We start from the raw sequence: 22,571 nt of genomic DNA on the forward strand, positions 1-22,571 counted from the left end.
GCATGTAAAAAAATTTTTTTTTTTTTTAAGTAATTTGTTAAATAGCCTGAAACCCGCTTGCGGGTTTCCCTCTTTTTTTTTTTTAAAAAAAAATAAATTCTATGCTAAAATGACTTAGAACAAAAATAAAAGACTAAAAGTAAATAAAAACTAGCATGAAAAATAAAAATAACAGTAAATAAAAATACACTAAAAATTTGGTGTCTACAGTAGTTAATGAATAATCTGGAAACAGATTGAATGAAGACTCAGAAGAAACGGAAGCTGGTCTCTTATTATTAAAGAGTGAAGGCTAAAATAGGCATATCAGGTGAAAGTTTGTGGTGGAAATCTGTTTTTCGCATATGCACGCGCCTTTGTTATTTGGAAATCTGTTTTTCGCATATGCACGCGCCTTTGGAGGCGTGTGTCTTAAACGAACTGCAAAGGCGCGTGCATATGCGAAAAACAGATTTCCACCACAAACTTTCACCTGATATGCCTATTTTAGCCTTCACTCTTTAATAATAAGAGACCAGCTTCCGTTTCTTCTGAGTCTTCATTCAATCTGTTTCCAGATTATTCATTAACTACTGTAGACACCAAATTTTTAGTGTATTTTTATTTACTGTTATTTTTATTTTTCATGCTAGTTTTTATTTACTTTTAGTCTTTTATTTTTGTTCTAAGTCATTTTAGCATAGAATTTATTTTTTTTTAAAAAAAAAAAAGAGGGAAACCCGCAAGCGGGTTTCAGGCTATTTAACAAATTACTTAAAAAAAAAAAAATTTTTTTACATGCAAGCTGCGTTGAGTTGCACATGCCCATCGGAGGGCCCTAGGATGCCCAGCAAACCTCCCCTCTCATCCTCACCCTTCAGGTGAGGGTTTGAGAGTATGTGTTTGATATAAATAGAACAGAAACGCAGCTTTTAGTCATTTTACATAAGGGGGAAACCCGCAAGCGGGTTTCAGGCAGGCAGGCTATTTAAACTTACTTGCTTTTCTTGACTTCCTCTCCTCAACATTGCTCCTTTCCTGCATATTGTCCCCCACTGCCTCCATCATTTGCTTTCTTATGCCCTCCGATTCCTTATTTAACACGATTTGCTTTGATTTTATTTAGCAGATCATCGACTCAAGCCCTGGATTTTGTCCAAGACATTTTTTGTTTTCATTTTGGATTTTTGGGTGTGTATTTATCGCAGACTTGTTTCGTTTACTTTTTAATTGGAAAAGGCGCCAGAATGGAATTCCCTAAAATGCCCCTTCTGTATTGCACGATTATGAACCTAATGGAAATTATACGGTGGCGCCGCTGCAAAGATCCTTGATTGGAACCGATATATAGGTTTAGGGATCCAATTGGCTAGAAATAATATATAGGGACTAAATTGACGGAAAAAAAAAGTTTAGGGACTAAATTGGCGATTTTCCCGAAAATAAAAGGGAGGTCCAATTGGAATAGAAAAAGTAGATTAATTAAATAAAAAAGAAAAAGAAAGATGGGCAGTTAAAAATCGAAAATCTCAGATCCACTTTCTCCACCTGAGAAAATAGTGGCGGTAGTAGTCTTCCTCCTCCATCAGCGCCACCGCCGCAACAAAGCTATGTGATTCGGATCTCCTCGCCCTCTCTCCCTCTTAAACCCTAATTCCTCTTCTCCTACTCTCATCTTCTTTCCGCCAATTTTGAGTCCCTACATTCCACTCTATCCACCCGCCTATTTGGGGCAAAGATGTATATGGCATACGGATGGCCGCAGGTGATTCCATTGGAACCAGGATCATGCCCTACTTCTTTCTCCGACCACATTGTCTACTTCAAAGTCCTCAATCGCTTATTGCTCGTCGTCGCTCCTTCTCATATCGAACTCTGGTCTTCTTCTCAGGTCTCACATTTCTCTCCTTTTTCTTTTGTATGATTTAATGCTATGCACTCTCACTTTCTGGAAATTGATGACTTTTCATTTCGATTTTTTTATTTGAATTTTGCGCCGGCGTTTGTACAGCATAGGGTGAGACTGGGAAAGTCCAAGAGAGGCGTGGATTCGATTCAGAAAGAAGGCGAGAATTTGCGGGCAGTTTGGAGTCCGGATGCCAAATTGATTGGCGTAATTGTAAGAATTTGGAAGGCCTTTTATTAATCAGCCAGCATTGGGCTTATCACTTTTTTGAATGGCAGCATTGAAAATATTACTTGGTTTTGCTGTTTGGAGCATTCATTTGTTCAGTAAAATTTAAGAAATTGGGTCATCAAATAATACAGTGAAACTGAACATCCACACTTTCAGGAATTCAGATATTAAGTTGGTTTGCAGGAGTTAGCATTGTACTTATGATAATATAAGTAAAAATAATATATTTATACTGGGTTTGGTCATATTGGCTAAAATTTGAAGGATTTTGTGGAAAAGTTTCTTATCGTTAGGTTGCTCTGGAGTGAATACTGGAAATTGATCTTCTGAAGTGCACTGTGGAATTTTCTTCATCTGTTTTATGTATAATGAGTATATATCGTTACACTGCATTTCATTTAGTAACCTAAATTCAGGAAAACAACCACCAAATAGAAAAAAAAAACAAAGCAGCAAACTCTTGGAAGAAGATAAAGGAGGAAAGAAAAGGGGGAAAGGAAGATATTTCTAGGAGGAATATTCAGGAAACAATAAAATCTTCACATATTTATTCATATGTCAATAGCAAGAGGAGAAGTTTTCGAAGCCAACAAATCTTCAATACTTTCTTCATACGGCACTTTATGCACTGTGAATGGTGGTGCAAGGCTGGTTGATTGCTGTTATTGGAATGGGATTAAAATGTAAATAGCTGTGATCTTTCATTTAGCTTTCAAAAAGGGTTGGCTAAAAAGTCTCACTTTAAATTCATGTCACTATTGTGTACTTTGGTTCCTTCTTCATAATGTAATGCTTCATTTGTTTCTGGCGATTTTTCCCGCCTTCTTTGCAGACATCTTCTTTTTATCTTCATATTTATAAGATCCATTTCACGGACAAGAAAATACAAATTGGAGGAAAGCAGCCATCTGGTTTATTTCTTGCTACCATTTCTTTACTTCTAAGTGAGCAGATCCCTTTTGCAGACAAGAGTATGACATTGTAAGTGTGTGTACACAGCTCCCTTGGAAATTGTAATTGAACTTCAAGCTTCAAAGTTTTCATTTCCTTCTTTGATGGCAGAATATTGTTTTGAATATGCATTAAATTTGAAATGTTTTGCTGTATAAGCTTCTGACAACCAAAGCAGTAAAATAATATGGTCTAGCAATTTGTTTGGATCATAACATTCAAGGGCTTAGATATGCTAATGGCTTATTTTCTAATATCAAAGTTCTTTGGGAAGCTGCACTAAGGGTTGCAGGCTATATAAAATGTTACTTGGAAGGTCAAATGCATGCATTCTGCTTTCTGGTACAATTTGATGGAAAGATGTTGCATATGCAAGGTGAATGCTGCTCTAAGTGTATGCATAACCAATTGGACACCTTGCATCCCTCTGGTCTTCTTGAATGTTTGGCTGTGATCATACTGCTTCTCAAAAGCAGTCAGACAGTTGGATATGGTGTGTTACCAGGGATTCTTAAATCATTTTCCAGGTGTTTGAAACTCAACCTTGTAGGCTCTAAGGGTACATGTCCTAGCTCCTAAAATTTCTTGTGTCTATTCTAGATACTAAACCTTTTTGCCAGGTAAAACTCGTAATTTAAAGTTAGGCTTGTTGAAAGTTGTATGAGCCTCCAAAATTTGTACATATCTGAATATGCTGAAGTGTGCGGTGCTATTTTGTTTCAACAACACTCTAATCCAAAAATGATTTTATTTAGTATAAGAAGTTTGGATGCGGAGTGATGGATGATTAGACATTGTTTGAAACTTTTGAGTTTTCTTAAAAATTAGTGTCTGCTTTAATGTCATTGTTAAAGCTATTTATAAGAAAGAAACTGCACTTTCTGCTGTGATTTGTTTTTGTTGTTCTTTTTAATAGCTTGATGTTTTCTTGGGGTTTGGGTCACTGCTGGTTTTGAGGGCTGATATACAGATACGAAAAGTGTGTATTTGAGACTTCAGGGCCGAAAGTCATTTTCTGTATGTCATTGGTCCTGAAATTTGGACCTTGGAGAAGAAGGATTTCATTTGTATATTTGTCAGCATGCTATAGTTTTTAATGCCAATAAGTCAAAGAGTTACTTGAGATAGGGAACAAGATCTCATAAGATCTTGCATGTTAATGAATGTCTAGGCTTGCAGAATTGTTTACACAAGCCACTAATGTTTTTACAGTATACCTTAGAAGAAAGATCTGCTAAGTTGCCAGTTATAGTATAAGATCTTGTCATGATATATATATATATTGGTGTAGATAAGCTTTCAGCTTTCAGACATCACTGCAACTGATGTTATGAAGTACTTTTCAGTTGCATATTTTAAGCTTTAAGCTTTTGGACTTCTGTGCACCTGATATTACTAATAAAGTCCTTTCCTGCTATAGATTGATGGTTGTGTTGCACCAAATACAACTTATCATTGAGTCGAGTAAATCTGATAAAAGGAATCGTGGTTACATGTTTACATGCGCAAGAATCTACTCAATTCAAAGGATCAAGATATAATCGAAATGTTGATACTCCAAAATTTTGGTTTTTGGTTATGTTTCACATACCTTAGAGGCAAATCACCAGAGAAATTCACAAGTTCATATCAGTGCTTCTTGTAAGAAACGGGGTCCAGAAGTGGACATATGATGTTTGACAATCTGATATATTTGTGTATTTCATTCCAGATGAATTTCTGATGTTATATTATTTTTGCCGTTGTCAGGAGCAACATTATCTGTGATAACAAACATATGCTTGTTGGACTTTCTGATGGATCATTTTATAATATATCATGGAAGGGAGAGGTAATGTGAATGTAGCAGTTCCTCCAAGTCTTTCAAATGCACATTGAAGAAGCATCTTTGTAGCTTAGGTGCTGAATTCATTTTTTAGCACCATTATAAAATGCTGTGTCTATTCCCTTTCTACTTGCTTAACATGATTTTAATGGAGATTGGAAAGCATCCAGAAACCCGCATCTCCCTCTCAAAAAGGTTCAACCAGGTTATCATTTAACTTATTCTGTGATGCAGTTCTGTGGGGTTGTTGATCTTGACATTCCATTCTCTGATGGAAGTGGAGCTGATAAATTGTCTCATTCTTTGGACAATGGTCTTCCTTCTAATGGAGCACGAGGTGTTTCTCTGCCCAGGAATTATATGAGGAAGAAGTCTGCTATTGTGCACATGGAGTTTTCCTTCTCACTGAGGTTACTGTTTTTGCTCTTTTGTGATGGACAACTTGTGTCATGTTCTGTAAGTAAGAAAGGATTAAAGCAAGCTGATTTAATTAAAGTCGAAAAGAAGCTGGCATCTGGTGATGCTGTATGTGCCTCAGTTGCTTCAGAGCAACAAATTCTTGCTGTGGGTACAAAAAGGGGAGTTGTTGAGTTGTATGACCTCACAGATTCTGCTTCCCTTATTCGTGCTGTTTCTTTATATGACTGGGGGTAAGTGGCTTTACATTTCCATGGATATTTGGGCATATGACCTAGTTGTTTGATGATACTTCCTTGTTATTAGGCCAGTGCTTCTTTACTAAATGTCTCTGAAAGTGGCATTAATCTCTAGCCAGTCTGTACAGCTTCCTGCTTTATTCAACTTTGTTTTCTATCACTAAGGAAATTATCACTTTTGACCTCTATGTCAAAAAATCATTAGTAGCTTCTAGCCTGCTACTATTTTACTGCATTATTTTTATGGGTAACTTTGCTGCTCTTCACTTGCAAATTGTTGGATCTACAAAGTTTTCATTAAGACAGTGGTACAAATAGCTGACTGGAGATTCAGATAATTTATTTCCATATTCCAAGTGCAATCTTTGAGAAGCAAAATGAGATACACTGTTATATGATCCAGTGAGATAAACTAGTTACTATGATTCTAAAGCTGCAGATGTATGTTAAGACTCAAAGTAGGCTCTCTGTGCTTTTGCAATCTGTTTATCAACCACTTGCAAGGAAAAAGATATTTCTACAGATAACCACAAGGTTTAACAACTGAAGTCTCACCATGTTTTTTGAAACTCTGAAAAATATTTGCCCATATAGTTGTTGAATGAGAAAAGTTTGGGGGGTTCTTGTATCGTTTCAAAATCTGAATACAGAACTATAGTTTCTTATATTTTCTTAAACTGTGCTTGTCCCTGGTGTGGGAATTAGGGAAATTTACCATTAGTTCGTCATTCGAAGTGCTCCAATGAAATAAATTTTCCTGATCGTGTGATTAGCAACACTAGGTTCATGTTTCCTTCTTTCTATTTTTACCTTTTTTTTCCTTTGGGCAGATATTGCGCAGATGATACTGGACCTGTCAGCTGTATTGCCTGGACTCCTGATAATTCTGCTTTTGCAGTTGGGTGGAAATTAAGAGGGCTTACAGTTTGGTCTGTTTCTGGATGTCGGTTGATGTCAACAATTCGTCAAATTGGTTTGATCTCAGTGTCTTCTCCAGTTATTAAGCCAAACCAGGATTGTAAATATGAGCCTATGATTGGTGGCACCTCACAAATGCACTGGGATGAGTATGGATATCGGCTTTATGCTATTGAGGAAAGATCTTCAGAAAGAATTATTGCTTTTCCTTTTGGCAAATGTTGTCTTAACAGAGGAGTATCTGGAACAACTTATGTTCGTCAAGTTATTTATGGGGAAGATCGGCTGCTTATTGTCCAGTCTGAAGATACTGACGAACTTAAAATCCTTCATCTTAAACTTCCAGTTATGTGCTAAACTAGGTCATGAATAAGAATTTATTTTTATGCTTATTAAAGAAGGTTATTACTGATATATCTTTGTCCATGTCAGGTTTCTTATATGGCGCAAAATTGGCCTGTTTTACATGTGGCTGCTAGCAAGGATGGGATGTACTTAGCAGTTGCTGGACTTCATGGGTTAATTTTATATGACATACGACTAAAGCGGTGGCGAGTGTTTGGAGATATTACTCAGGAACAGAAGATCCAGTGCAGAGGCTTGTTATGGCTAGGGAAAATTGTTGTGGTCTGCAACTACACAGATTCCTCCAACATGTAAGTGAACAATGCACATATTGCTGTGATTTGAAACTATGGGCATGCCTCAGATATTTCTGAAGAAGCAGTGTATGATAATAGAAGTTGATTGGAGTGGAGAGAAAATAAGATGTGCACATGATTTTTATCAACTGGATAAAGCAAATGAAAGAGTTCTTAGGAACTTAATTTTGTGGATCTTAAAATGGCTGAGCAAAGCCAAAATGATTACACTAGGAACCAATGATATTTGTCATATTGTAAAGGTCTAACAAAACCCAGTTTTTTACATTCAGGTTATAGTATTTCCATATTTTATGGTCTCATGTTGGGTAAAAAAATCATTGCTCGTAGAACCCCAACTTCAAAATTTTTCTATCTTCAATGTTTTCTGGTTTCTTGCTTATGCATTCTCACTGCTGAATGGCAGATATGAATTGCTTTTCTACCCAAGATATCACCTTGATCAAAGTTCGTTACTTTGTCGGAAGCCATTGCTTGCAAAGCCAATGGTCATGGATGTCTACCAAGATTATCTACTTGTTACCTATCGCCCCTTTGATGTCCATATATACCATGTTAACCTGTCTGGAGAGTTGACACATTCTAGTACCCCAGATTTACAGGTAATACTTGTTTCAAGATAAATTCTGTAGATAATCTTGCTTCTAAGTTGATATGAAACATTTAAAATTTTAATGCATGTGAGTCAATTACAAATTGCTTGTTAAGTGAAGGTATCACTGTAAACAATTATTCTTCTTGCGTTTTTAAGTGATAAAATGACAAACAGCTTTCTACAGTACGTGAACTCTCAATTATGACTGCAAAGAGCCATCCTGCTGCAATGCATTTTATCCCAGATCAACATCCTATAGATTATGTTTTGAGGAAGGATTCCTCTTCATCAGACCACTTGGCCAGAGAACCTGCTAGGTATGTGCATAGATTTGAAGTTACTTGCTGGATTTGCAAGTTTTCAAGTGATGGTGATTTTAATCTGTACATTTAGATGCTTGATATTGAGAACAAATGGGGAGCTTTCCTTGCTCGATTTGGATGAAGGGCGGGAAAGAGAACTCACTGACTCTGTGGAGTTGTTTTGGGTTACCTGTGGTCAGTCAGAGGAGAAAACAAATTTAATTGAAGAAGTTTCATGGTTAGATTATGGCCACCGTGGAATGCAGGTAAAAACTTTTTGTCGCACTTGAGTATTTACTGTACTTGTGTTTTTTCAGTTTACATGTCTCATGGGTGCTAAATGCTGCAGGTTTGGTATCCTTCTCCTGGTGTGGACCCTTTTAAGCAGGAGGATTTTTTGCAGGTAGTATGACCCATTTGATTACTGTTGCCTATGAGGCATATGTTTTATTCTGTGTCATTTTTTCCTGTGAAGGGCCTGTATTTTGATTGTCTATATAGTTGAATAGCTTTTCATTTGATTTAAAGGCAACTGATTGGGCTCCACACCACATAAGTCCAAAGATTAGGTGTTCAACAATATATGATCTAGCAGTCCGTGATGTTAGATTTTCTATATTGATAACTTGTAGAAACTTGTAACCATGCAGCTATTGATGATTTTATCGTTTTTGGCTAAGGTGTCTATCTTAATAATATTGAGGTTGCTGGGTTTATAGAAGCTGGAGGCAGGCAAAGAATGCTGGAACTTGGATACTTTCCTCATAGAACTTAAGTGTTAAGAGAGGCGGTTTGGAAGGAGTCTTTGGCCATATCTTTTAAGATTAAAGGCAGCATAATATTGAGGAACGCCAAAGACTATTGAACTTGTACATTATTGCACACCAAAACCTTGCAATTGGCACTTTAATTTTTTTTATTATGTAGGAATTTTAAGAAACCACATCATTCAAGAGGTTCCATCTAAAAAAGTTTTGATCAATCTGAATGAGATCTGTATATCTTTAGTATTTTCCATCTACTATCATCTGGAACTTCCCCCAAGTATCTAAAATTTCTTGGTCAAGTGTCATATATGCTGCAGTTTTCTATTAGTTGACTTATTTTAGCCTTATGCTATCCTCTGGCTCTGATCTTTTTTCGTATTAAGATAATGATCCTATGACTGTCCACATGGCATGGTTCTGGTTCATGTGAATCTTGTGTTACTGTTTCTTCAATGATATTGGGAACTTTGGTTATGGTCTATTTGGTTTGCAGGTCAGCTATATTAAGCATTCAAAACATACTAGTATTCATACATGAATTGTTTCTAGACATGTAGACCTACTACTAAAAGATTTGTTTGTCATGCCTCAGGGTTGGAGTGTCTTGTATCTTTGCTCTTATTGATGTTATTTATCTGAATAATGTTTTGTGGAATCCTCAGTTGGACCCAGAGTTGGAATTTGACCGTGAGGTATATCCTCTTGGTCTACTTCCCAATGCTGGAGTTGTAGTTGGTGTATCCCAGAGAATGTCTTTTTCAGCATGCACAGAGTTCCCATGTTTTGAACCATCTCCTCAAGCTCAAACCATTTTGCATTGCCTACTTCGGCATCTTCTTCAGGTACAACTTGTATTTTCTTACATATGACATTCTGCATTTCCACTGACAGCTGGTTCCAATATGGGATAGAGGAAGAGGATTGTGTGTGGTAGCTAGGATGATAATCACAAAACTCTTGTTTTACACAAATCTCTCTAGAGCAGGATATGTGAAGAGGATTGGTGGAATGTTAAAATTGAAGTCAATTTGCAGTAATTATGAAATTGGTCTTGCAATAAGTATGTCACTCATGATTATATAGAATAGAAAAAAATAAATGTCATGTATGGGTGACAAATAACAGCTGGAGCTGGTTAAATTGCTATAGTCTTAGTCAGCAGAATGTCTTTTGGAATGCTGGCCATTTTTGGAATCTTAAACAAGGACAAAGAAACTCTAGAATTTTATCTTAGTCTGCACAGATTGCTGTACTTATGAATTGTTTTTTTGAATTTAGAGATCCAGACTGTAGCTGGATGCATATAATTGCATTCCTTGAGGTTTTCGTGGTGTATATATTTCTTTATTGAGTTGTGCTTGTAATATGTTTGATTTCTTCCTTTTCATCAGAGGAACAAGAGCGAAGAAGCTTTACGTTTGGCGCAATTGTCAGCAGAGAAGCCACATTTTTCTCATTGCCTTGAATGGCTTCTTTTTACAGTATTTGATGCGGAAATATCCAGGTAAATTGAGTAGAAACCTCAGTGGTTCAGTCTTTTTCAGTTCTCAAAATTTTGACTGAGATAAACTTGCCTTTTTGTTCCTTCTATTCTGTGCCTATCCCGAAATGGTCTGTTTACCTTTGTGTTTAACTGGTCTTCTTTTGGTAAGGCTACCTTATGGTTAATTAAAAAGTTTGATGGTCTTCCTTTGGTAAGGCAAGCTGATAGTTTTTTAACTTCGGTATCTCAATCTTAGATATAATTCCAATTGGTCAGACAGCTTCATGAGATTAAGTTAGGCATCTTTTTTAATGAGGAGCAAGTGAAAAATTTGATATCGAGTCAATAATTTCACTTTTTGTATTTTAATCAGTTTGGATTATTCAGTCTAAATGAGAAGAGAATATTCTTCTCTCTGCCCTTGGATGTCGTATATAACTTGGCTGTATTATTTCTGGCTAGTGTCTCAAAACTTCTTGTTTTAATGTTCTGTAGGCAAGCCAGCAAAAACCACGCACCTGTTCCTAATCATGCTTCTACCTCCTCTCTTTTGGAGAAGACCTGCGATCTCATAAAGAACTTTCCAGAATATTTTGATGTGGTTGTTAGTGTTGCTAGAAAAACTGATGGCCGACATTGGGCAGATTTATTCTCAGCTGCTGGGAGATCGACAGAGTATGTATCTGGCTTTGTCTTTATAACATGCACTTTACAGCAAAGACTGCGTAAAAGGATGGAGAAAAGAAATTTTTTTTTCACTTTAAATCAAAACTGGCCAAATTACAAGGCTCCTGGTTAATGACAAAGTGGCTTTTTATCTGTTAGGTTATTTGAGGAATGCTTTCAGCGCAGATGGTATCGTACTGCAGCTTGCTATATTCTTGTGAGTGCCACTTGCAATTACCCTGAAAATTCCTGAAATCCTCTCTGTAACAGTTTTCAGATATTAGCAAATCCAAAGTTTCGGCTTCTGCTTCATGTGTGCAAACATTATGCAATGAAGATTTTTTTTTTTTTTTAAATTTGGTGAACCCAACATCAAATAATATCGATAGATGTCTTATCTAGTAAGTCAGCGACTATCTATGATTGGTAAAAAGGTTCATCTTCTGCTTGAATAGAGCCAATAAATAGATTTGACCTTCATGGGTTTTGAAAAGACTTTCTTATCTGGTGTTGGCCGTGTGATTGCTTGCACTTATTCTGTAAATCAACTAGACACACTGAGTTTTTCCTTAGGAAATTAACTGTATATGCTGCATGGAAATGGTAACAATGTCTAATTTTATTGCTGCCTATTCTATCAGGTTATCGCTAAACTTGAAGGTCCTGCTGTCAGCCAGTACTGTGCATTGCGTCTATTGCAGGTTACCTTCTGATGCTTTCAGTTTTGTTTCCCATGAAGTAAAGGCTCACATGGGCTAACTCTATATGTTCATATCTTGTCAAATATCATATGAAGAAATTATTCAAGAAACTACGAAACATCTGCACTCATTAGACTCCTCCCTGGTCATCCAAAAGCAAATATGACTTATACTTGTCAGACAGATTCTTTGTTGTGTCCTTCTAACCCAAAGGTTTCTTTGGTATCTTGGTTATGTTAGTTTTCTTTCAAGTTTTGCGAGTTTTAATTACTATATAAAATTCATCTGATTTTCTGCAGGCAACGCTCGATGAATCTTTGTACGAACTTGCTGGGGAGCTGGTAAGAGTTTTATCGAATAGACATCTCTTTGTATGAACTTGATGAATCTTTTATATACATTTTGCGACTAGCTTAACAGACAACTTTTTTTCTTATCAGGTTAGGTTTCTCCTTAGATCAGGGAGGGAATATGAACCTGCTAGCCCGGGTACAGAGAAACTCTCGCCTAGATTCTTGGGTTACTTCCTTTTCCCATCTAGTCAACGGCGGCAGCATTTGGAGTCAAAGAGGTAAAAGGCAGCCTTTAGTATTTTGTTTAACAGCAATTGTATCTGTTTATGTTTTCCCTGCATTAACTAACTATTCTATTACTTCGTCCTCTCTAAACATGATGGAGCAGCTCATTTAAAGAGCAGAGTGCTCATGTTGCTTCTGTTAAGAACATTTTAGAAAGCCATGCTAGCTACCTAATGTCTGGGAAAGAGCTTTCAAAGCTTGTTGCATTCATCAAAGGCACACAGTTTGACCTAGTGGTGAGAGGATATTAATATTTCATTCACAATGCAACATGTGCCACTGTTGGTTGTATTACAATTCATGTAACAAAAAAATATATTTCAGGAATTTCTTCAACGAGAAAGATACGGGTGTGCTCGCTTAGAAAATTTTGCTTCAGGGCTTGAATTAATTGGGCAGAAGGTACAAATATCCATGCATATTCTTGTGCTTTATTTAATTTTTTTTTTTGTATTTTGACTCCTTGTGGCGTATTTGGTGGTCTATTCATCTTTTCTTCATTACATAATTAAGATAATCATATAGCTCATTGCCTTGTTCTACTTAAATCCTCCAATTTCGTTTGCACACACTTCCAGCTCTGATAGTGAAAAACCTCCAGCTGGAAAAAAGATTCTTATTTTATTGGTGTGGTCTTCTTCTGTTTGTGTAAGTTTCATACTAATTGCTGCTTCACTTTAGTGGCATTTCAGTAGTGCCCTTTTTTCTGGTGTTCTTTCCCCTGAAAGTGTCGTGCTTATGTTGCAAAATTTTATATGCCTTGCTGTCTTAAGTAGTGCATTGAAAGAAAAAGATTAAAATTTGGCAATATTTTGTTCCTTTCGTAAGAACATATTGGCATCCGTTTTTCTGCTTTTGCTTGAACCATATTACTGCTCGGCATATTGCATTTTGACATCTATTTGTAAGTTTTGTCAATTAGTCCTAATTGAATGTCTCATTTGAAGTCTTGTTACACATCAATAATTTTTAAGAATTCTTTGAAGCAAAGAGCAATAGTTCCTTTACTGCTGCCATGGGAAGAAAAGTTCGTTTTTTATTTGCTTCAGGTTCGTTTTTTCTTTTTTCCTTTTTGCTTCTTCTGATTCAGTCGTCATTTTTGCCAGCTTCAAATGGGAACATTACAGAGCCGGTTGGATGCAGAATTCCTTTTGGCACATATGTGCTCCGTAAAGTTCAAAGAGTGGATTGTAGTCTTGGCTACACTTTTGAGGCGATCCGAGGTTTACTAAACATAATCAATGCATGTGTTTGAGAATTTATCCTGTTCTGCGTGTCTGCTAATGTGACAATTAATTGGTTGCTTTAGTCAGTGCATTTTCAGTTAACAAGTACGAGACAGTTCAAGATGTTAATTTTCTTTAGATTTAATTTTCCTTATTAAATTTCACAAAGATTGTATCATGCAGTACCATTTCTAACAGTTATTTTCTGTAATTTCTCTCTAATTCAAACAAAACAATCACTTTTAGAGTGTGAATAATTGTTTATAGATACTCCAGTGCAATAGTTGGGTCAATTGTTGCTGTTTTTTTTTGGTGATTCACGTTTGACACTTAGAAGATCACTTCAAGTTCTCTTAAATAGGGATAATCTAGTGATTTTAATCACTTGAGGAAGATAAGAAAAGAAATTATGTAGTTAGTATCAAAGGCTGCAGCAGCCAGATTGTTAATTGTTTTGAATTAATTACCTTTTGACATTTACTCAGGTTCTCTTTGATTTGTTCCGCCATGATCTGCGGTTGTGGAAAGCTTATAGCATAACCCTACAGGTATCTGAGTCATTCCTTTACGGATGTAAACGTTTGTTACACTCTTAGTTTCTTTTGGCTATATCTCACGTGCCTCACCATCGGTTTTTCATTTTCATTTCAGTCGCATCCTGTATTTTCTGAATACCATGATTTGGTTGAAGCCTTGGAAGAAAGGCTTTCATCTGGTTCATATTCTTCTAGTACAACTGCAGATGAGAAATGAGCTCTTTGGATGCTTCGAAACCTTTTGCAACTGGTCAACCATGTTGCTTCAAATGATGCAAATGCATGTGGCACTGCCTTCGAGTAAAACCTTGTTGGCCAAGAAAGTGACTGCCACCACCTACAAATGAAATGCCTTGTATCGTGCTATTGAGCTGTGTAATGAGCATCGTCATGGAGTGATGGAATGAGACTGCGTCTCTCGAAAGTCATTGTAAGTTTTACTTGTAAATAAGCGATACCAGGGTAGTAAATTACCTCTTAGCATTTTCCTTTCTTCAGAGCTTGTATCATTCTTCCCTGTGCTGGCTTTTGGGGTTTTCTATTTTTTTAGGTTTTGAAGGGGGGTGGGGGGGGGGGGGTGGTGCGGGGGTTCTGCGGCAACCATTTTGGGTAAAGAGAGACAGAGAGTGGTTGTTTTGTAGGGGGAAACTGATTGCTGAATAATTATGATATGATGATTTTTCAATACATTTTGATTTCGTGTCATCACCACGCTTTATGAACTTGTTTATCACATGAAAGAAGTTCATGACTTTCTTTCCGGCAGCCTATGTTACCCAACCTAAATGAATTCTATGTTTCAATCTGGAAGTCAAAGAGTACAAGTAGTATCAGGAGTTTCTGGTAGTTAAACGATTGTCCCTGAATCCTAACCCAATCTTATGGTTCTGTGGCACATTTTTTGTTGATTTCTGAACCTATGTTAACGAGTGAACGATCTACTCAAAACTGTGGTACTCGCACAATTGATGCTTTATCGTGTATTGTCGCGCTTATCATTTGGTCTTCGCAATTTTTGTTTCCCTTTCGAAAGACACAAGGCTTTTTGCATAATTTCCTTCTCTTTTGTAGGAAGAATGTATGACCTTTTAATTCATACGGTTCTGGGTTTTATCTATAAATTTTGCTTAGCCAGCTTCTGAAGACGAACTTTGAATGCCAGTTATGAATTCTCCATTAGATATTGCTCGACGGTGGAAGAATTAAACCTAGAGTAAAATATTTGATCTTTTTATAAGATGATAAACAAGGAGACTGCATCTCTGAAATCTAGGCCGCTCGGCGGGCATCCAAACTTCTTCAACATCGAACTTAGTAACGTCCGTATGGTACTTAGCTTTCGACCAGAAAATTGGGGGCGGGGAGCGGGGAATACAACAATCAACACTAATAACGATGACATAGAATTACTAGCTATACACACACAAACACGTATTTGATGGGTCCCTGGTTCAGCTTAGATTACTATTCAGCTTTTACATACATGCATCTGGTATCCAATCCGAGGATCAGGTAATCACCAACTGAAGCTGATTGATTCAAAGTGAAGGTTTTCTGCTAAACCGGATGAGCAAATGGCGGCTACATCATGCCTCATCTGCTTAGGGCCGCACACGAGAGCTCCAATGCTTGATCCCTTACTCTGCAGCAAAATTCCTGCAAGAACACTTCCGTCATACAATGATAAATCAAAACCCAAAACGAGTGTTCGCCAATCATGGGAGTTAAAAGATTTGCTTACGCTTGAGGTCGGGTCTTGCTCCATAGTGCACCTTCATAGATTTGACGAGAGATTGATGGGGAAGACTCTCTAATTCTCTATCAGCAGCATCATGCATGGAGCCGGATGATCCTCCTGTTGTTGAATCTTCCAAATCCTGGATCTGTTTGGTTTCCTTGACATTTTGGTTCTTGTTCCACAGAAAAGCAGCGGTGGCCGTGATCGCGATTGAGAAGCATATGATGAGTGTAGTTAGCACGGTCCTTTGAGTCATCAGGTTGACCTTGTTGGTGTTGTGATCAATGGGGTAAATGTAGTAGCGAGTAATGATACCCAAAATGAAAAGGAAAATGACGAAAGAGGATGAGATGATTGCGGCGAGCCAAAGCCAACTATTTTTGCCCAAGTTGGGAGATATGGGAGAATCTGATGGCAGTGGCCTGAAGCGAATGATCCGGGCAGGTTCCGCTTTCTCCAGCGGTTGCACCTTTTCTCTGGTTACATAAGCCTCTATTTGTAGGTCCAAATTGCAAGATCCTGCAGAAGCACCAGAAACTGGAAGGAGAAGGTCTAGCATGGAGAGATGCGAGGAGTTCCTGAATGTGCTGATCAGCAGTAGCTTGGGAGTCTTGCATTTTCGTGCTGAGCTCATAAACATCAAATCTCTGATGATAGAGATGAAAGGCGTGATTCCACTTCCTCCGCTGACCATCACAAGCATGTCATGCCTGCATTTAAAGGGTTTTACCAGTTCACAAAAAACGCTCACGGTGCAACTATAGTTATTCTGATTACTGCTAAAATACTGATTGGACTGGACAGAAAAACCTGAGAAAGTGAGTTGTTGGAGGTCCATAGGGTCCTTCAATAGAAGCTTGAAGACGATCAACAGAAGAAGGCGATGAAATCAGGTCGTAAAGCTTCTTAGTCCAACTCCCTTCGCATTTAATCACCACACTGAGCGTGTCTGGTTCCAAATGACTGTTGGAAGTAACGGTGAACGGATGCCACTGCAGCTTAGAAATGATGGGGATACTCACGAACATAGTGCTTGTTGGAGTGTAGTTCAAAGCTGTATCGACATTTTGATGACATTATTGGGTGTACACATTTAATCAGAGTATTTGACAAACATAACGGTAAGAGAATGGTGAAAAACTTCATTTACCTCGGCTTTTGGAGAAGTTGAGCTCGACAGTTTCACAGGGTAGAACACGAGCAGAAACTAGACGGACCTTTTGTCTTGATTGTAAGAACCTCAGGAATCGATCGATCACGAAGAGGTACATCCCAGGAAGCATAATGCAGATGAAAAAAAGGCCCTTGTGAAGAATGTAGAAAATGATGAAGAGGATGTAGAGGTTGTGAGTGTAGTAGAAGACTTCAAACATGCGTCGTCTGATGCTTGGGAAAGTTGTGCTCCACATCACTAATCCAGACAGCAAGCATAGCTCTCCTGCTATGTTGTTTACATAGGTTTGATCCCACATCTCATCCCATTTTAGCGCCTGCAAATTAAGAACAACAATGTTGCAAAATAAATGCCTTGTCAAAACAAATGGTAATAATGTAATCACCTATCTACTTCTTCTTCTTCTTTTTTCCTCAAAAAAATTTTGACAATATCATTGGCTTCCATATATAGCATGTGAATTTAGGCTAGCTATTGGAATTCGATTATGGTTCATAATGATTCCAGAGATTTTACTTCAAGTGGATGTGGGTAATATCCGGTTACTAAAATAAATAATATTTAAAAACTATGTCTATGAAATTAGTACGTTAATGATGCAAGTAAATAAATTGTGACAAATGATCTTGAATTTAAAACAGTACTCTTAACTATGCAACTGGGAAAGGATGACGGTGGCATGACATGTTTCTCACGTAAAAAAAAAAAAAATGACGTTCAATTGGTCTTTGTTTTCAATATGAGGATGATATTGCTGAATGCTGCCTATCGCTGTCCATGGAGCAATTGTCAATGACGGCAGGAATTTCTGTCTCTAAAAACAAAATGGCTTTATTAAATTTGATTTGATTTAGGCATATGTAGCTAGATTGATTGACTTATGATCACTACTTCAGTATTAAAAATGGTCCCAGGTTCCAGAAGCCAATGATCGATCAACAAGAACATGACCTCGCACTTCTTCAAAGTTCAAAGCACCTCTGTCCTTTTGTGATGGTGCCAACCACCAAGAAAGTGGAAAAAGCCTCTTCTTTTTTTATTTTTTCTGTTTTTCTTGAGGCCAATATGCACCCTTTTCTATTGCACAATAACCACTCAGCGGACTAAGCAAGATTATGATCCTGCAGGTGACGAGTAGAAATTTTGCATGCACTGCAGGTGGGTAGCTAGGCTTCCCATGAAAAACCATATGGATACTGCTCTCTGAATGTTGTTGGAAATCGAAAGAGAAAGACAACTGAAACACTGTTTCATTTCTTTTCTTCACAAATTAATTGACACTCCGTGGGCAGCGTACTCTTGTAATTAGGTTTCCATAGAAATCAATCTTAATCGTAACGTGTTTGAATTGCTATTTTTAGGAGTTTTTGTAAAAAAATATATTGTAGGAATTTGATGTACGTGAGATAAAAAAGATAATTGTAGCATATATTCACAGAGGAAAAATAACGTGAAAAAAAACTTTTTTTACAAGAAATCAATCCCAATCCTACGTGCCAGCTTCAAGGGTTAATGAAACTTCACAGAATCGTCACAATCCAAAGTTAGTATTAGTAAAGATATAGCCAACACGACACGTCTTATTCCAATTTCGTTATTTTTCATTGCAAAATCCAAAAGAGCATCATGATGTACTGCTTTGCTTTTGGGAGTGACCCCAACAGGAATCGCATTCTTGATCTTGACACAAAGTGTAAAAATCACCTAACCTTTTGCTTTGATTCACATTTGTGCTAACATATTTCTTAATCTTTTCAATTAAGTGACGTTAGGTGCCACCAAAAGTTGAATATGAGATCCAAGGAACAATGATCACTAGGGTCTGCACTCACTGTTGATCCAATAATTGCTGACAAAGTTTAAGGTCTTAAGGGTAGGTAGTAGCTAGGAGTCTTCTGGTCACCTTATTTTGATTTAGTCCAATCTCAGTTTCCACCTTCCGAATATTGAGATCATACATTTCAATGTCATTTCTTTTGCATTTATTTCCACCAAACGTTGCCCCTATGGTTTTTTTTTTTTTTTTTTTAATCCCAACTAAGAGCAATCAATTATCATATGCTTATTTGTGAAGTGAAAACCAATTTTATCAACCTAATAAGTGGTCCAAAACGTAATGTTTATTCTTCACAACCAAAATTCATCATCTGCAATGTTATTATTCACCCTATGCTGACTGACTACAAGGAGTTATCTCCTTCTTGAAGTTGATCTGAATCAAATCTTCAATCTCTATCGCTTATTTGCCAAAGGGAAAAACAAATTTAGAAACTCAATGCCATGAGGGAAACGAACAACAGTTAGGATCTCAGTTATGCTTATTTCCCTTCGTTGTGTTTACATGGAAATTCTACGATCTCTTCTGGGTATGATTCAATAAACTCTTACCATATTATTCGATAATTTAAATTTTTAAAATTATATTGGGTTGACATCTGTTTTTCCACATCTAATGATGAATTGATTCTTATCGGTATAATATTCAAAAGGTACCATAGAACCCCCGTATTTTCGTTTCTTTCTATAAGTAAAACTAGAACTTTGCCCCTATATTGATTTCATTCTTCACATAAAAACAATTTTCTAAAATAAGTAAGTTAAAAGAACGGGTGGGGAAATTACGTTGGGAAGACAAAATTTTTTGACTCTGAACACACCCCCCACCCCCCCCCCCCCCCAAAAAAAAAGGAACAAAGAAGTTTCATTTCCCTTTCACAATGCAAGGAAATGGATATTTTATGCATTAGAGTCGAATATTCTCCGGTTAAAATATCTCATTTATTCTTTGTCATATAAATCTTTAGTCAATGGACTGGACTTTAAAAATATATATATATTTCAATTATTCTAAATTTAGAAAAAAAAAAAAAAAAAAAAGATGATGGAAAGAGGGGAAAATATTACCTCTGATAACCGATGAGTGAGAGCCCAATAAATGAGATAAGAAAAGCCATGAGCGGTAAACATGGTCATGGAAAGGTGTCCAAGCCAAATGTGGTACTTGATGCTGGCCTCTGAAGTTAAACCCAAGAAAGCCAATATTGATGATCCTCTTGTCACCGGAAAGAAGAGAAATGTCAAGCATACATTCCCCGCCAGACCAATCACCAAAGCAAATCTTTCCAACTTCGCTTGCCACCTGAAAATTTAATTTAGAGGCCACCAATTAATCACATCACTCTATAATTATATTCTAGCGACGCGGATCATTAAATACAGTAGATTTTTCTTACAGCTTATCTCCTCGAGACATGGCTTCCATGTTGATCTTCTCGTACCAGAAATGCATGAAAGAAGAGAAGTACCACAGGCAGAGGAGGATGAACATGGCAAAAAAGAAAAGCTCTATCCAGTTAACAATTCCGAGGCCTTTGATGATCATGGGCCGCCTCAACTTCTTGAACGGATCCTTTTTCCTGTCACTGCTCTCCATTCCCTTTCCCAAATGAGTATATATGCATCCCATAACAGCAATGAACAAGATAGGAAATGTAAAATCCAGCAGTATTGGACCTGCAGCAGAAACAAAAAAAAAAAAACTTTAATTTTTGAATATATATATATATGTATGAACAATGATGAATCTGCATTTAACCTTGTAATCCGAAGTAAGTTGAATTGGTGCTGGCCATGATGTGAGGAACCCATTTGTTGTAATACGTATCAGTTGGCATGATGCACCACATCATGATATAACCAAGAAATACAATTATACATAGTCCCACTATTGCACCGCGGATGATGTTGGTTGCTTTTGCTTTTGCTCCTCCTCCATGAGGAGCTGATAACATCTTATCCTCTTCCATTGCTTCCCTCAGGGAGTGTGTGAAATCTGGGGTTTTTGGTGGTGGAATGGTGTGTGTGTGAGTATCTGCTCTATAGGAGAAGAGAAGTCCTTGTGGTGTGGGGTTCGCGTCACAATGATATGTATATATATACGCTGAATTGTAGTATGTGTATATGTGACCTGCTTAAATCAGAAGTAGTGTGTGAGTGTGGGTGTGAGTGTGTGTGTGGGGGGTTGGTGGGGGTTCCGGGGGGGTAATTGGTGAATGGTGACTTGATGATATGGTCATAACAACGGTCACCAATAGACATACAACCAGATTTGTTTTACCACATTTCAAAGGTAAAAGTAAAGAAGTAAGTAACATAAAAACTTTTTGTTGTTTCTAGACTACTACTTGAAAGAGATATTTTACTGTACCTAGATTTCATAGCACGTAATCGATTTTTTTTTTTTTTCCAAAACAATGTGTATTAGAGGAAATACTTACATGGTTAATTTCTTAAAATAAAAAAAAAAAAAAGAAGAAGAAGAAGAAGAAGAATTTGTTAACATGGTATGGTAAGAAGTTTGATGAGGGAAAATGTCATTGATTCCATTTCAATGGAATGAAATACTTAAATTTCGATAGAATTAGAAGTGGCTGCATCCATCGTTAATTAGTTTTGACGCTTGGTGTAACATAATATTGTGCTTTTCAGAGTTTAGTACAATTGGATTAAAGCTCAAGCCATTTTCCCTGATCGAATTACTTTTACCTTTCCACTTTTTTTTTTTTTTTTTTTGTGTTTGGGGGGGGGGGGGGGGGGGGGGAGAGAGAGGGGGTAATACAATGAATGGTTAGATGGTGATGCATGGCTAGGGACAGAAATAGAACTTCATTTTTTCGATTTTAAGTTGAATCGAGCTGCGTTTAGCATTGGATAATTCTGTGTTTTTTACTGTAGATTGAGACCAATTCTTGACCATTTAATTGACAAGCTGTTTGCAGTTGAATGAAATGAAAACCTAGAAATCAACTGTAGCTGTCAAACTAGTTCAAACTCTAGAAAATTTTGCTTCGATTAAGGATAAATTACAAGTGAAGCTTTTATTTATTATGATCTGCAGAATATGCAATTAGGTGATGACATTGACGACTTTGTCTCTCTTTCCATTTTGCAGCCATCAGCCAATGCCATGTGTGACACTTAAGTTCCTAAACTTATAAATACCTCCAAATTAAGGAAAATTGTTGATAAAATCCTGAATGCCGTTGGTGGTCAAAGTGTTCCATTTTATAAGTTTAGGGACTTAAGTGTCCCATTTTGAAGTTTAGGGATTGAAGTGGGTAATCGTCCAAAGTTTGGGGGGACAAAGTGGAATTAACCCTTATTATTATGTGAAGTTGCTGCCATTTCCCGTTTTGTTGCTTAAATTTTTCCTATTCAAATCAGTCAAATATAACGATTTCCTACTTAAATCTTGATTACGACTAATCTGAACAACAATTCTCCAGTAATAATCATTACCTATTACAGCATGCGTTTGTCCGAAAAAAGAAACAGAAAAACTTTTGTTAAGATGGTTTTTTGCCTATCAACCTGGTAGCTTCTTAATTTTTTTTTAATTTAATGAAAGCCCTGGTCCTTATAAGGAGAATATATAAGCAACAGAAGAAAAATTTGAGGATCAAAGAATAGAACTACGGGTGTAAATTAATCAAGTTATTTGCCTCGGGCTCGCAAGTAGTTCGATCAAGTCCAATTGAGTTCGAACTACTTGATAACATAATCGAGTCGAGTTCGAATAGAAAAAATCAAAACTCGAAGACTCGTAGGGTCTTATCCAATAGTATATTTATAATACAATTTTTAATTATTTATTATAAAATCATGAAATTTACTATAA

The 22,571-nt window shown here is 36.9% G+C and overlaps 2 protein-coding genes across 2 annotated transcripts; one reads left to right on the forward strand and one right to left on the reverse strand.

The window, feature by feature from the left end:
* The first annotated feature begins 1,463 nt into the window (after positions 1-1,463).
* Positions 1,464-14,687, forward strand: LOC113728101 (uncharacterized). The gene is made up of 23 exons (XM_027252605.2): positions 1,464-1,870; positions 1,991-2,098; positions 2,949-3,097; positions 4,817-4,898; positions 5,127-5,542; positions 6,379-6,811; positions 6,899-7,122; positions 7,535-7,730; positions 7,898-8,040; positions 8,117-8,291; positions 8,375-8,428; positions 9,455-9,634; positions 10,184-10,296; positions 10,771-10,950; positions 11,101-11,158; positions 11,583-11,642; positions 11,942-11,983; positions 12,083-12,213; positions 12,324-12,456; positions 12,545-12,622; positions 13,327-13,443; positions 13,932-13,994; positions 14,098-14,687. Exons 1-23 carry the CDS (start codon positions 1,718-1,720, stop codon positions 14,197-14,199), a joined length of 3,390 nt encoding a protein of 1,129 aa, XP_027108406.2. The 5' UTR covers positions 1,464-1,717; the 3' UTR covers positions 14,200-14,687.
* A 504-nt stretch (positions 14,688-15,191) lies between these two features.
* Positions 15,192-20,834, reverse strand: LOC113733217 (ferric reduction oxidase 2-like). Its single transcript, XM_027259459.2, has 7 exons — positions 20,490-20,834; positions 20,128-20,407; positions 19,799-20,033; positions 16,871-17,210; positions 16,531-16,774; positions 15,724-16,430; positions 15,192-15,638 (listed from the first exon to the last, which is right to left on the reverse strand). The coding sequence occupies exons 1-7, from the start codon at positions 20,698-20,700 to the stop codon at positions 15,499-15,501; spliced, it is 2,157 nt and encodes a 718-aa protein (XP_027115260.1). The 5' UTR covers positions 20,701-20,834; the 3' UTR covers positions 15,192-15,498.
* Between the last annotated feature and the right edge of the window lie 1,737 nt (positions 20,835-22,571).

This window comes from Coffea arabica, chromosome 2e (genome assembly GCF_036785885.1).
Source record: "Coffea arabica cultivar ET-39 chromosome 2e, Coffea Arabica ET-39 HiFi, whole genome shotgun sequence".
Lineage (NCBI taxonomy): Eukaryota > Viridiplantae > Streptophyta > Magnoliopsida > Gentianales > Rubiaceae > Coffea > Coffea arabica.